Source organism: Nicotiana sylvestris, chromosome 9 (assembly GCF_000393655.2).
Source record: "Nicotiana sylvestris chromosome 9, ASM39365v2, whole genome shotgun sequence".
In the NCBI taxonomy this organism is placed as follows: domain Eukaryota; kingdom Viridiplantae; phylum Streptophyta; class Magnoliopsida; order Solanales; family Solanaceae; genus Nicotiana; species Nicotiana sylvestris.
The window spans coordinates 8,735,572-8,751,040 of record NC_091065.1 but is presented as its reverse complement, the minus strand read 5'-3'; the positions used below and the strand labels follow the sequence as shown (position 1 = coordinate 8,751,040).

General features: G+C 39.1%; 1 protein-coding gene across 1 annotated transcript; it reads left to right on the top strand.

Moving 5' to 3' along the window:
* Nucleotides 1–225: 225 nt before the first annotated feature.
* Nucleotides 226–648, top strand: LOC138877215 (uncharacterized). The gene has a single exon (XM_070156808.1). It carries the CDS (start codon nucleotides 226–228, stop codon nucleotides 646–648), a length of 423 nt encoding a protein of 140 aa, XP_070012909.1.
* The last annotated feature ends 14,821 nt before the right edge of the window (nucleotides 649–15,469 follow it).

Genomic DNA, 15,469 nt, shown 5'->3' with positions numbered 1-15,469 from the left:
TCGCTAACGAGTAAGTCTATAGAGTTGGCGAAGATCCTTCAGAAGAGGAAGATTAATATAGCGTGTGTCCAGGAGACTAGGTGGGTCGGATCGAGGGCGAGAAACGCGGATGGGTATAAGTTGTGGTACTCTGGAGTCGTGAGGGGTAAGAATGGAGTGGGTATCCTAGTAGATAGCCATCTTAGGGAGTCGGTGGTAGAGGTCAGGCGTGTGAATGATAGACTAATGACTATTAAATTGGTGGTGGGTGAGTGTACTTTAAACGTCGTTAGCGCGTACGCACCGCAAGTAGGTTGTGATAAGGAGATTAAAAGGAGCTTTTGGGAAGGGTTGGATGACATTGCTCGTAGTATTCCACCTTCCGAGAGGTTATTCATAGGAGGGGATTTCAATGGTCATATTGGGTCGTCTGCAGGTGGTTATACTGAGGTGCATGGCGGCTTTGGTTTCGGGGAACGGAACGGAGGGGCCAGCTCACTGCTGGATTTTGCCAAGGTATTCGATCTAGTGATTGCAAACTCGAGCTTTTCGAAGTGGGAGGAGAATTTGGTTACTTACCAAAGTTTGGTGGCGAAGACTCAAATTGACTATCTCCTCCTCAGGAGATGCGACAGAAGGTTGTGCGAGGATTGCAAATTTCCCAGGTGAGACCCTTGCAACGCAACATAGGATTTTGGTGATGGACATTAGTATTATGATAAGAAGGAAGCAGATGTCAGTACGAGGCCGCCCGAGGATTAGGTGGGGCGCCTTGACTAAGGTTAAAGCCCAGGAGTTGGAAGGAAGGTTGTCGGCAATGGGAGTTTGGAGAAGTAGTGGGGACGCAAACACTATGTGGTCGACGACGGCAGACTATATAAGGAAGGCGGCGAGAGAGGTGTTAGGGGTATCTTCAGGCTGTACCGATGGCCACAAAGGAGACTGGTGGTGGAATGCAGTTGTACAAGGTAAAGTGGAAGCGAAGAAGGTGGCTTACCTGCGGTTAGTGGGGAGCACTGGTGAGGAGGAGAAGAGAACGAACATTGCAAGATATAAGGTAGCTAGGAAAGAGGCAAAGATGGCAGTGACGGAGGCTAAGACAGCAGCTTTTGCTCGTTTGTATGAGGAACTAGGGAACAAAGGCGAAGAGAAGAAGTTACTTCGACTCGCTAAGGTGAGAGAGAGGATGACTCGGGATCTGGACCAAGTGAGGTGCATAAAAGATGATGACGGCAAAGTTTTGTTGAGGGATGACCAGATTAAGAGGAGATGGCAGACCTACTTTCATAAACTTCTAAATGAGGAAGGGGATCAGGATATTGTACTAGGAGAATTGAGGAATGCCGACAGCCCCCATGAACTAAGTGATTGTAGGGACATTGAGGTCGATGAGGTCATGGAGGCAATGCGTAAGATGAGAAGGGGCAGAGCTACCGGACCAGATGAAATTCCGGTTGAGCTTTGGAGGTGTGTGGGTAGAGCAGGCTTGGAATGGCTTACTAAGTTGCTTAATGTTATATCCAAGACTAATAGGATGCCCGAAGAGTGGAGGTGGAGTACAATGGTCCCGTTGTATAAGAACAAAGGCGATATCCAGATCTGTAACAACTATAGGGGTATTAAATTACTAAGTCATACCATGAAAGTCTGGGAGAGAGTGGTAGAAATGAGAGTGCGAAGGACGGTGTCTATTTCAGACAACCAGTTCGGGTTCATGCCGGGGCGATCTACCACAGAAGCTATCCACCTTATTAGGAGGATGGTGGAACAATACAGGGATAAGAAGAAGGATCTCCACATAGTGTTTATCGATCTAGAGAAAGCGTACGACAGAGTTCCTAGGGAGGTCTTATGGAGATGCTTAGAGGCTAAAGGGGTCCCAGTTGCCTACATTAAGGCGATTAAGGACATGTATGATGGAGCTAAGACTCGGGTTAGAACAGCAGGAGGCGATTCCGATTATTTTCCGGTTATTACAGGGTTTCACCAAGGGTCTGCGTTCAGCCCTTTCCTATTTTCCCGGGTGATGGATGCTATAACGCATCAGATTCAAGGGGAGGTGCCATGGTGCATGCTATTTGCTGATGACATAGTCCTAATCGACGAGACACGACGCGGCGTCAGCGAGAGGTTAGAGGTTTGGAGACATGCCCTTGAGTCCAAAGGTTTCAGGTTGAGCAGGACGAAGACGGAATACCCTGAGTGCAAATTTGGGGCAGAGCCGACGGAAGCGGGAGTGGAAGTGAGGTTTGATTCTCAAGTCATCCCTAAGAGGGGTAGTTTCAAGTACCTGGGGTCGTTTATTTAGGGGACCGGGGAGATCGACGAGGATGTCACACACCGTATAGGGGTGGGGTGGATGAAATGGAGGTTAGCGACGAGAGTCCTGTGTGACAAGAAAGTGCCACCGTTATTGAAAGCTAAATTTTATAGGGCAGTGATTAGGCCTGCTATGTTGTATGGGACCGAGTGTTGGCCGGTGAAGATCTCACACATCCAGAGGATGAAAGTTGCAGAGATGAGGATGTTTAGGTGGATGTGTGGGCATACAAGGAAGGATAAGATTAGAAATGAAGATATTCGAGAGAAGGTGGGTGTGGCCCCCATGAAGGACAAGATGCGGGAAGCAATACCTAGATGGTTCGGGCACATTCAGAGGAGGAACACTGATGCACCGGTGAGAAGGTGTGAGCGACTGGCTGTGGTGGGTACGAGGAGAGGTAGAGGGAGACCTAAGAATTATTGGGGAGAGGTGATCAGGCAGGATATGGCGCGACCTAGGGTTACTGAGTACATGGCCCTAAATAGGGAATTATGGAGATCGAGCATTAAGGTTGTAGGTTAGGGGAAATTGTGATTTCGTTTTTACAGCGCACTAGAGTGAGACTAGCCAGTTAGGAATTAGTCTTAGGATGTTATTGATCAACTACTGATGATGGGCTTTATCTGCTGTTTATTAGTATACCTTACATCTTCCTCGTATTTCCTATATCTCTTATATTGCTGTTATTTTGTTATTTTATGGTATTTATGTTATGTTATAGATTTTATGGTATTTTATGTTATTTTATTATGAGTCTATTGATAGTACTAATATAGTGTCTCTTGTTGCCTTCTTGAGCCGAGGGTCTCCTGGAAACAGCCTCTCTGCCCCTCGGGGTAGAGGTAAGGTCTGCGTACATATTACCCTCCCCAGACCCCACTTGTAGGATTACACTGGGTTGTTGTTGTTGTTGTATCTAAACACTTTATCCTTCGTTAACCCTTTGAGCCTTATTGGTTTTCTTTCATACCCCTCGTTCGGAATCAGTAGCAACGAGTAGAAACACAAACATAAAAAGATAACAGGGTAGGGAGATAATTACTTATTCTTTTGGAAAAAAAACCAATGTCCAAGTAATGTCAAAACCTCACCAGAATTTTTTTTAAAAATATATATATAAAAAAAAATGAAAACAAAGCTTGTCTTTCAGTTTGACTATTCCTTTTAATCAATTTCAAAATCCAAAATATATATAAATAAAAAAATCAAAATTTTTTTTGTTTCATTTGTAGTACCTCTTTAAAAGATTTTCGAAATTTCAAAAAAAAATGAAAAAAAGGAAGTTTAAAATGTATAAGTATTTCCTTGGTCTCTTTTCAAAAAAAAATAATAAAATAAAATAAAAAAACATATAACAAAATTCCAGAAAAATAGTTATTCTTCTTTTCTTTAAAGGATTTTATTTTTTCTCCTATTTTGATCCGACCGAACTACGCGGGTCTGATTCTCACCGGATGTGAGATACGTAGGCAAACCTCATCGGTTCCGGCCCCAATTTTTAAAAATCCAAAAAAAAATATTTTTCTTTAGTTCTTTCTTTATAAATGTTTCTTTAGAAAATACAAAAAAATAAAATAAAAAATAATATAGAAGTTTTCTTTAAACTCAAATAAAAAAAAATAAAAAAATAAATAGTCTCCTTCTTTCTGAAGTCTTTCATATGAAAAAATGAAATAAGAATTAAAAAGCAGCAACAAAAATACAAAAAAAAATACTCTTTGCTTTTTAGTCTCTTTTTTGTAAAATATCCAAAAAAAAATATTTGAAAAATTGAATTCCAAAATATTAGGATTTTTCTTTAGAAGTGCTTTTGTAAATAAATAAAACTCAGAATTCCACATCATTTTCTTAAAAGTCCCTCTTTCAAAATTTAAGAGGCAACATCATATACATTCTTTCTTCCGTAGAAAAGGTAAAACAAACAAAAAAAAAAAATCAACCAAACACATTTTCTTTTGTGTAAAAAATAATAAAGAAAAGAAAACATTTCCAAAGTTCAAGTCAAAAGCAAATAAATTTTTAGAAGTCTTTCTTTAAAAAAATAAAACAAAAATCAAAATAAACAAAATTTTCTTTCTTCTTTTAAAGCATTTCTTTCAAAAATTCCAAAAAAAGGGTTAGTCTAGTTACTCCATTTTCGATGCCCGAACTACGCCGGTTTGATTCTCACCGGATGTGAGATACGTAGGCAACCCTCATCGGGTCCAACCCCACCTTTTGCTAAAATAGCCAAAAATCAATAAATAAATAAAAACGTGTCAAATTTTAAATTTTGCCATAAATAAGTTGGGTGGTGTCCAACCTTCCCTTTTGCTAAAAATAGCCAAAAATATATGTCAAATTTTAAATCTGTCATAAATAAGTCGGGTGATGTTGTTTTGTCATAAATAGCCGAATGTTCCCGAAAGGGACGCCGGAAGGCTGACTTTGCATAAACAGCCACCTTTGGGTCATTTTTTAAGGTTTGGTCCAGTTGACTCACACAACCTTAAAATATTCGTCACCGAGGCGTTGAAAGGCCGTGTTGGCAATATTTAGTTTTCTAATTTGAAAAATGATAAAAAGAGTCATAAATAAGTCAGGTGATGCTGTTTTGTGATAAATAGCCGAATGTTCCAGAAAGGGACGCCGGAAGGCTGACTTTGCATAAACAACCATCTTTGGGTCATTTTTTAAGGTTTGGTCCAGTTGACCCACACAACCTTAAAATCTTCGTCACCGAGGCGTTGAAAGGTCGTGTTGGCAATATTGAGTTTTCTAATTTGAAAAAAAACGATAAAAAGAGTCATAAATAAGTCATGTGATGCTGTTTTGTCATAAATAGCCGAATGTTCCCGAAAGGTACGCCGAAAGGCTGACTTTGCATAAACAACCACATTTGGGTCATTTTTTAAGGTTTGGTCCAGTTGACTCACACAGCCTTAAAATCTTCGTCACCGAGGCGTTGAAAGGCCGTGTTGGCAATATTGAGTTTTCTAATTTGAAAAACGATAAAAAGAGTCATAAATAAGTCAGGTGATGCTGTTTTGTCATAAATAGCCGAATGTTCCCGAAAGGGACGCCGGAAGGCTGACTTTGCATAAACAGCCACCTTTGGGTCATTTTTTAAGGTTTGGTCCAGTTGACCCACACAGCCTTAAAATCTTCGTCACCGAGGCGTTGAAAGGCCGTGTTGGCAATATTGAGTTTTCTAATTTGAAAAACGATAAAAAGAGTCATAAATAAGTCAGGTGATGCTGTTTTGTCATAAATAGCCGAATGTTCCCGAAAGGGACGCCGGAAGGCTGACTTTGCATAAACAGCCACCTTTGGGTCTTGTTTAGTATTTTTTATCCAGTTGACCCACACAGCCTTAAAAACCTTCGCCCCGAGGCGCTGAAGGGCCGTGTTTGCAACACCAGGTTTTTATTGTAATTTGAAAAAAAAAACAAAAAAAAACAAAGAGTCAGCGGTCGGGTGAATACCGTTTGAATTTTGTCATAATAAGCCGAGCCAGCTTCGGTCGCGTCTTAAACCGTTCTTGCCGAAGTAGCCTTAGAGTATCTTTCAGTTGTCGAAAGGTTATTTTCGTAAAAGAACGGACAAGTTTGTAAAATGATCCTCCCCGGCCTCAAAATTCATGTGAAATTTGGAAGGGGCCACGTTTGCAAAAAATAACCGTTCGGTTGCATTTTGTGAGTGTTGAAACCCAATTTTTTATTATGAAGAAAAAAATGTTTCATTGCTTTTACCTTTCATTCGGCCCGAACTACGCAAGATCTGATTCATGCGGGGTCATGATACGTAGGCAATCTCCATCGGATTCGATCATAGCTATAAAATAAATTGAGAAAAAAAAACAAACTGAAAGAAAAGGAAAAAGAAAATCGAGTGAAAAAGAAAATAGAAAAAAAAGGAAAAAAGAAAAAAAAGAGTGCAAAAAATAAAAGAGCGGCAAAAACAAGATCAAGAGTGACTAAAGAGAGGCAAGAATAAAAGAAAAGAGGTACATAGTGAAGAGGGCTAGTTTAGGGTCGGGATGAAACATGCAACCCGTTCAAACACATGGTAAAAGCGTTTAACTGTTTAGGTGCGTTGCGTCCCATCGTGCGATTTCCTATATGTTAAATGCTTCAAAACTAACAAGGTTGTATGTGTGAGTAAATTAGCCAGGTTCTGTTCAGGTGATTGGTTTTGTTGGTATGCAGTGATGAGCAGCCTTGCACGCGGCCACAACATTATACACAAAATTGAGCTCCACCTCCCAGAAACGCCCATTCTTACCAAGCTCCATATAGTCCCCCAATCAAATGTTCATCAGTACAATCCTCACCCAAGAGAGTCTTTCAAAAGGAATCAGTTCACCTCTATTGGTGAATCATACTCAGGCTTGTTCCAAAAGCTAGTCAGGCGAAGTCTGCTGCAGCCAGTGGCCCCAAATCGGCCAAACACCGAGTCCCCCCTCCCGCATCGAGCTGATACTAGATGTGAATGCCACTCTGGAGCAGTGGGGCACGATACAAAGGACTGTTGGTCATTGGACCCTCAAAATAGCAGTTGAGGACTTGATTGAAGCTGAAAGAATCGTTCACCGGGACGAAAAGGTTCCTAATATGATGGACATTCCCCTGCCTACTCTCACAAATGGGCCAATAGATGGAATGATCTGTGAAGCTGAGGAATTTGATCCGACACTGAAGGCTATTGCAGCCATTGCCGAGACAGAATAAAAGCCAAAAAACGATTGTCAAGCTTGAAAGTTCCCCATCAGACGGGAGTCTCGGTAGCCATTCTTGCTATCCTTTCTGCATCTAGATTGTCTCAGGGTGTGATCCAGATGTTTTACTTTATTGTCTTACTTTCCAATGTAAACCCTTCTATCTTCAAAAATTTTAAAAAAAAACAAAAAAAAAAGAAATAAAAAAAATCAAATGAAATTGATATTTCATTTTCCCGGAATGTCTCTTTTCTTAAAATCCTGTCAATCTTCTCATTCTCTTTTTAGTTCTGTTAAACGCAGATTTCAATAATATGACATGCTTGCGGACTTCATGCCCGGATCTTAAAACTCTGTCAGACCTCGAAATAATGAATCAAGAATTGGGTCGCAATGAAGAATAGCTTAAGGAAACAAGACAAAGAGTTGGAACAACTGAAGGAAAATTGATTCCCGAAATTGGAAAGGTCCATACATTATAACAAGAGTACTGTCAGAAAAAGTGCGTTGTACTTGGGACACATCGAAGGAAATGTCCTTGAAATAACTGTCAATGCAAATGCAGTCAAAAGGCACTATGTTGGATCCTTTATATAATAAAATCTTTTCCGTTTGAGATGACGAAGGCTTTCATTCTCGCTACCCAAACACTATCAACCCTTTGCAAAACCCATTTGAGCTGGTTACTCTTCTTTGATTACCCTCTTTGGAACCTGAAAATATTATTGAAAATAAAATGAAAAAAAAATTGAAATGAAAAGAAAAATGAAAAAAAAAGAAGAAGAAAGAATTGGAAAAATAAGAAAATATATATACAAAAAAAAGAGCAAATCAAAAAAAAGAGAAAAAAAATCCAAAAACAAAAGTTGCCTGAACTACGTTTGACTTGATTCCGAAAGGATACGTAGGCAACCTCTCCTTGGGGTTCAGTCACACCAAAACAAAAATCCAAGAAGTCCCCCAAAAGTGAAACTGGGGCAGAAGTTATAATGGTTCGGCAATGATCCCGCCCAAAAGGTTCCAAAGTAGTAGTTCAATCCAAATTCCTTTTACCCCAAACCTTGTTCAAGTCCTTCTGATCAATTGGCAAAGCGGTTCAAAATGGGAGGATGGAGTTATTTGGACCTGATACAACAAAATGAGAAGAATAAAATGAGAGAGTCTTATTGGTGAAAACCCACACGGGCACCGTAAGACGAAGGTAAGCAGAGAAAATCAAATGAGAAGTCTTGTTAGTGAACACCCACACGGGCACTATAAGGATATGGTAAGAAATGAGATGAAAATGCCAGCTCGTGAAAACCCGCAAAGGGCGCCCATGACCGAAAATGAGATCCTCACAACCACCGTCATCAACAGAGTCCTAGCAAGGTTCCTCGGTATTCAAGGCAAAGTTGTGATAAATTTTTGGGAGTCAGACGGTTTACACAGATCAGGCATCCAGTCCAAAAGGCATGTCATGTTCATTGAAGTCCGCATGTACTCCGGATAAGTCCTTCTCTCCTTTCCCCGAAAGGGACACTTCTAGTTTTAAACTCATTCTCCATTCAATTATTTGTTTCTCTTTGAATCCCTTTTGGTCTAACACTGTTCCAAAACCAAGACAAAGAAAGGATGGCAAGACTGATTTACAGGGCTTTCGTTGGATACACGCTAATGTGCAAAGGGCACCCAGCCTCAGCAGGGGGCATCAAGACGACCTCGACTGGCCATGGCAGCCTATAAAGGCAATTGAAGTTGAAAGGTTTGAGCTTCACATGGTTAATCGCCTCCATGAAGTTAAAAAAAAAGAAAAAAAAAGAAAAAAAAGAAGAAATCCCCACAAAGCCTCCCCTTGTAAAAATTCCCCAGCAAGCTTGCCCCAACAAATCCCTAGCAAGTCCGTTCTGTACAAATCCCCACAGAGTCTCCCCTTGTACAATCCCCCACAGAGTCTCCCCAATATATATAAAAAAAAAAAATCACCACTGAGTTGGCTTCGTAAAGATTCCCCGAGCGGAATGGGATGGAAGAACCAAAGTCTTACACAAATCCGAAAATGCGAGTCTGATCAATCTAAAACAAGTCGCCTGTGAATCCAATCAATGGCGAAGTTCTCAAACAGGAATTAGCCCAAGACCAAGCAATTGGAACGATCAAGGCCCCCGAATCAACCGCCGTTTTCAAACTGACAATTTGTCTTTGTTTAGACAGGTGCAATCCAAAGCAACCATGCAAGAGGCAGGTACAACCCGAAAGATGTTGAATTGCGCGAGCATTGAACCAGCTGTGCGATGGGAGAACAACCGAAAATAGGCACAATCCAAAGCAACCATGCAAGAGGCAGGTACAGCCCAAAAGAAATGAAGCGCGCGAGCATTGAAACAGCTTTGCAGCGGGAAAACGACCAAAAGTAAGTTTCCCCAGAATTCTTTCATGCATTTTAAATAAAAAAAATAAAAAAAATTATATATATATATATATATATATATATATATATATATATAAAGGAAAACCAAAGAAAAGAAAGAAGACAATGAATAAAAATGAATATCCCAAAAGAAAAACAAATCACGATAGCATAGGACCTCATTCCTCGACCCTCCCGGCATGATCCGATGAACCTTCCGGCATAACCCGATGAATCCTCCCGGCATAACCCGATGAATCTCTTCGGCATAACCCGATGAATCTTTTCGGCATAACCCGATGAATCCTCCCGGCATAACCCGATGAATCCTTCCGGCATAACCCGATGAATCCTCCCGGCATAACCTGATGAATCCTCCTGGCATAACCCGATGAATCCTCCCGGCATAACCCGATGAATCTCTTCGGCATAACCCGATGAATCCTCCCGGCATAACCCGATGAATCTTTTGGCATAACCCGATAAATCTTCCCGGCATAACCCGATAAATCCTCCCGGCATAACCCGATGAATCCTCCTGGCATAACCCGATGAATCTCTTCGGCATGACCCGAGAACTCTTTCCAGTCAGTCAGCATTAGGGTTTTAAACCCTAAATTGAACTCTTTCCTTTAGTCAGCATTAGGGTTTAAAACCCAGAACTGAATTCATTCCTTTAGTCAACATTAGGGTTTTAAACCCTAAACTGAACTTTTTCCTTTAAGCAGCATTAGGGTTTTAAACCCTAAACTGAACTTTTTCCTTTCAGTCGGCATTAGGGTTTTAAACCCTAAACTAAACCTTTCCATTCAGTCAGCATTAGGGTTTTAAACCCTAAACTGAACTTTTCCATTTAGTCAGCATTAGGGTTTTAAACCCTAAACTGAACTCTTTTCCATTTAGTCAGCATCAGGGTTTTAAACCCTGAACTCAACTCTTTCCTTTAGTCAGCATTAGGGTTTTAAACCCTAAACTGAACTTTTCCTTTAGTCAGCATTAGGGTTTTAAACCGTAAACTGAACTCTTTTCCACTCGGTCAGCATCAGGGTTTTAAAACCCTGAACTGAACTCTTTCCTTTCAGTCAGCATTAGGGTTTTAACCCTAAACTGAACCTTTCCATTCAGTCAGCATTAGGGTTTTAAAACCCTAAACTGAACTTTTCCATTTAGTTAGCATTAGGGTTTTAAACCCTAAACTGAACTCTTTTTCATTAGTCAGCATTAGGGTTTTAACCCTAAACTGAACTCTTTCCTTTAGTCAGCATTAGGGTTTTAAACCCTAAACTGAACTTTTCCTTAGTCAGCATTAGGGTTTTAAACCCTAAACTGAACTCTTTTCCACTCGGTCAGCATCAGGGTTTTTAAACCCTGAACTGAACTTTTTCCCTTAGTCGGCATTGAGGTTTTAAACCCTAAACTGAACTCTTTCCTTTAATCAGCATTAGGGTTTTAAACCCTAAACTGAACTTTTCCTTTAGTCAGCATTAGGGTTTTAAACCCTAAACTGAACTCTTTTCCACTCGGTCAGCATCAGGGTTTTAAAACCCTGAACTAAACTCTTTCCTTTAGTCAGCATTAGGGTTTTAAACCCTAAACTGAATTTATCCTTTAGTCAGCAGTAGGGTTTTAAACCCTAAACTGAACTTTTTCCATTCAGTCAGCATTAGGGTTTTAAACCCTAAACTGAACTCTTTCCTTTAGTCAGCATTAGGGTTTTAAACCTTAAACTGAACTTTTTCCATTCAGTCAGCATTAGGGTTTTAAACCCTAAACTGAACTTTTTCCTTTAATCAGCATTAGGGTTTTAAACCCTAAACTGAACTCTTTCCTTTAGTCAGCATTAGGGTTTTAAACTCTAAACTGAACTTTTCCTTCTGTCACCATTAGGGTTTTAAACCCTAAACTGAACTCTTTTCCATTCAGTCAGTATTAGGGTTTTAAACCCTAAACTGAACTTTTTCCTTTAATCAGCATTAGGGTTTTAAACCCTGAACTGAACTTTTTCCATTTAATCAGCATTAGGGTTTTAAACCCTAAACTGAACTCTTTTCCATTCAGTCAGTATTAGGGTTTTAAACCCTAAACTGAACTTTTCCACTAGTCAGCATTAGGGTTTTAAACACTAAACTGAACTTTTCCTTTAGTCAGCATTAGGGTTTTAAACCCTAAATTGAACTTTTTCCTTTAGTCAGTGTTAGGATTTTAAACCCTAAACTACTCTTTTCCATATAGTCAGTATTAGGGTTTTAAACCCTAAACTGAACTTTTCCTTTTGTCAGCATTAGGGTTTTAAACCCTAAACTGAACTTTTCCTCTAGTCAGCATTAGGGTTTTAAACCCTAAACTGAACTTTTCCTTTAGTCAGCTTTAGGGTTTTAAACCCTAAACTGAACTCTTTTCCACTCGGTCAGCATCAGGGTTTTAAAACCCTCAACTGAACTCTTTCCTTTAGTCAGCATTAGGGTTTTAAACCCTAAACTGAATTTTTCCTTTAGTCAACATTAGGGTTTTAAATCCTAAACTGAACTTTTTCCATTCAGTCAGCATTAGGGTTTTAAACCCTAAACTGAACTCTTTCCTTTAGTCAGCATTAGGGTTTTAAACCTTAAACTGAACTTTTTCCTTTAGTCAGCATTAGGGTTTTAAACCCTAAACTGAACTTTTTCCTTTAGTCAGCACTGGGGTTTTAAACCGTAAACTGAACTCTTTCCTTTAATTAGCATTAGGGTTTTAAACCCTAAACTGAACTTTTCCTTCAGTCAGCATTAGGGTTTTAAACCCTAAACTGAACTCTTTTCCATTCAGTCAGTATTAGCGGTTTTAAACCCTGAACTGAACTTTTTCCATTTAATCAACATTAGGGTTTTAAACCCTAAACTGAACTCTTTTCCATTCAGTCAGTATTAGAGTTTTAAACCCTAAACTGAACTTTTCCACTAGTCAGCATTAGGGTTTTAAACCCTAAACTGAACTTTTCCGTTAGTCAGCATTAGGGTTTTAAACCCTAAACTGAACTTTTTCCTTTAGTCAGTATTAGGGTTTTAAACCCTAAACTGAACTCTTTTCCATCTAGTCAGTATTAGGGTTTTAGACCCTAAACTGAACTTTTCCTTTTGTCAGCATTATGGTTTTAAACCCTAAACTGAACTTTTTCTCTAGTCAGCATTAGGGTTTTAAACCCTAAACTGAACTTTTCCTTTAGTCAGCATTAGGGTTTTAAACCCTAAACTGAACTTTTTCCTTTAGTCAGTATTAGGGTTTTAAACCCTAAACAGAACTCTTTTCCATTCAGTCAGTATTAGGGTTTTAAACCCTAAACTGAACTCTTTCCTTCAGTCAGCATTAGGGTTTTAAACCCTAAACAGAACTTTTTCCATTCAGTCAGCATTATGGTTTTAAACCCTAAACTAAACTTTCCGTTTAGTCAGCGTTAGGGTTTTAAACCCTAAACTGAACTCTTTCCTTCAGTCAGCATTAGGGTTTTAAACCCTAAACTGAACTTTTTTCCATTCAGTCAGCATTAGAGTTTTAAACCCTAAACTGAACTTTTCCTTTAGTCAGCATTATGGTTTTAAACCCTAAACTGAACTCTTTTCCGTTCGGTCAGCATTAGGGTTTTAAACCCTGAACTGATCTCTTTCCTTTAGTCAGCATTAGAGTTTTAAACCCTAAACTGAACTTTTCCTTTAGTCAGCATTAGGGTTTTAAACCCTAAACTGAACTCTTTTCCACTCGGTCAGCATCAGGGTTTTAAAACCCTGAACTGAACTCTTTCCTTTCAGTCAGCATTAGGGTTTTAAACCCTAAACTGAACCTTTCCATTCAGTCAGCATTAGGGTTTTAAAACCCTAAACTGAACTTTTCCATTTAGTTAGCATTAGGGTTTTAAACCCTAAACTGAACTCTTTTCCATTAGTCAGCATTAGGGTTTTAACCCTAAACTGAACTCTTTCCTTTAGTCAGCATTAGGGTTTTAAACCCTAAACTGAACTTTTCCTTAGTCAGCATTAGGGTTTTAAACCCTAAACTGAACTCTTTTCCACTCGGTCAGCATCAGGGTTTTAAAACCCTGAACTGAACTTTTTCCCTTAGTCGGCATTGAGGTTTTAAACCCTAAACTGAACTCTTTCCTTTAATCAGCATTAGGGTTTTAAACCCTAAACTGAACTTTTCCTTTAGTCAGCATTAGGGTTTTAAACCCTAAACTGAACTCTTTTCCACTCGGTCAGCATCAGGGTTTTAAAACCCTGAACTAAACTCTTTCCTTTAGTTAGCATTAGGTGTTTTAAACCCTAAACTGAATTTATCCTTTAGTCAGCAGTAGGGTTTTAAACACTAAACTGAACTTTTTCCATTCAGTCAGCATTAGGGTTTTAAACCCTAAACTGAACTCTTTCCTTTATTCAGCATTAGGGTTTTAAACCTTAAACTGAACTTTTTCCTTGAGTCAGCATTAGGGTTTTAAACCCTAAACTGAACTTTTTCCTTTAGTCAGCACTGGGGTTTTAAACCCTAAACTGAACTATTTCCTTTAATCAGCATTAGGGTTTTAAACTCTAAACTGAACTTTTCCTTCTGTCAGCATTAGGGTTTTAAACCCTAAACTGAACTCTTTTCCATTCAGTCAGTATTAGGGTTTTAAACCCTAAACTGAACTTTTTCCTTTAATCAGCATTAGGGTTTTAAACCCTGAACTGAACTTTTTCCATTTAATCAGCATTAGGGTTTTAAACCCTAAACTGAACTCTTTTCCATTCAGTCAGTATTAGGGTTTTAAACCCTAAACTGAACTTTTCCACTAGTCAGCATTAGGGTTTTAAACACTAAACTGAACTTTTCCTTTAGTCAGCATTAGGGTTTTAAACCCTAAATTGAAATTTTTCCTTTAGTCAGTGTTAAGATTTTAAACCCTAAACTACTCTTTTCCATCTAGTCAGTATTAGGGTTTTAAACCCTAAACTGAACTCTTTCCTTCAGTCAGCATTAGGGTTTTAAACCCTAAACAGAACTTTTTCCATTCAGTCAGCATTATGGTTTTAAACCCTAAACTAAACTTTCCGTTTAGTCAGTATTAGGGTTTTAAACCCTAAACTGAACTCTTTCCTTCAGTCAGCATTAGGGTTTTAAACCCTAAACTGAACTTTTTTCCATTCAGTCAGCATTAGAGTTTTAAACCCTAAACTGAACTTTTCCTTTAGTCAGCATTAGGGTTTTAAACCCTAAACTGAACTCTTTTCCGTTCGGTCAGCATTAGGGTTTTAAACCCTGAACTGATCTCTTTCCTTTAGTCAGCATTAGAGTTTTAAACCCTAAACTGAACTTTTCCTTTAGTCAGCATTAGGGTTTTAAACCCTAAACTGAACTCTTTTCCACTCGGTCAGCATCAGGGTTTTAAAACCCTGAACTGAACTCTTTCCTTTCAGTCAGCATTAGGGTTTTAAACCCTAAACTGAACCTTTCCATTCAGTCAGCATTAGGGTTTTAATACCCTAAACTGAACTTTTCCATTTAGTTAGCATTAGGGTTTTAAACCCTAAACTGAACTCTTTTCCATTAGTCAGCATTAGGGTTTTAACCCTAAACTGAACTCTTTCCTTTAGTCAGCATTAGGGTTTTAAACCCTAAACTGAACTTTTCCTTAGTCAGCATTAGGGTTTTAAACCCTAAACTGAACTCTTTTCCACTCGGTCAGCATCAGGGTTTTAAAACCCTGAACTGAACTTTTTCCCTTAGTCGGCATTGAGGTTTTAAACCCTAAACTGAACTCTTTCCTTTAATCAGCATTAGGATTTTAAACCCTAAACTGAACTTTTCCTTTAGTCAGCATTAGGGTTTTAAACCCTAAACTGAACTCTTTTCCACTCGGTCAGCATCAGGGTTTTAAAACCCTGAACTAAACTCTTTCCTTTAGTCAGCATTAGGGTTTTAAACCCTAAACTGAATTTATCCTTTAGTCAGCAGTAGGGTTTTAAACCCTAAACTGAACTTTTTCCATTCAGTCAGCATTAGGGTTTTAAACCCTAAACTGAACTCTTTCCTTTAGTCAGCATTAGGGTTTTAAACCTTAAACTGAACTTTTTCC

Bases quoted from the DNA above. Each gene is read 5' to 3' on its own strand.
- LOC138877215 (XM_070156808.1), top strand. From the start codon at position 226: ATGACTATTAAATTGGTGGTGGGTGAGTGTACTTTAAACGTCGTTAGC.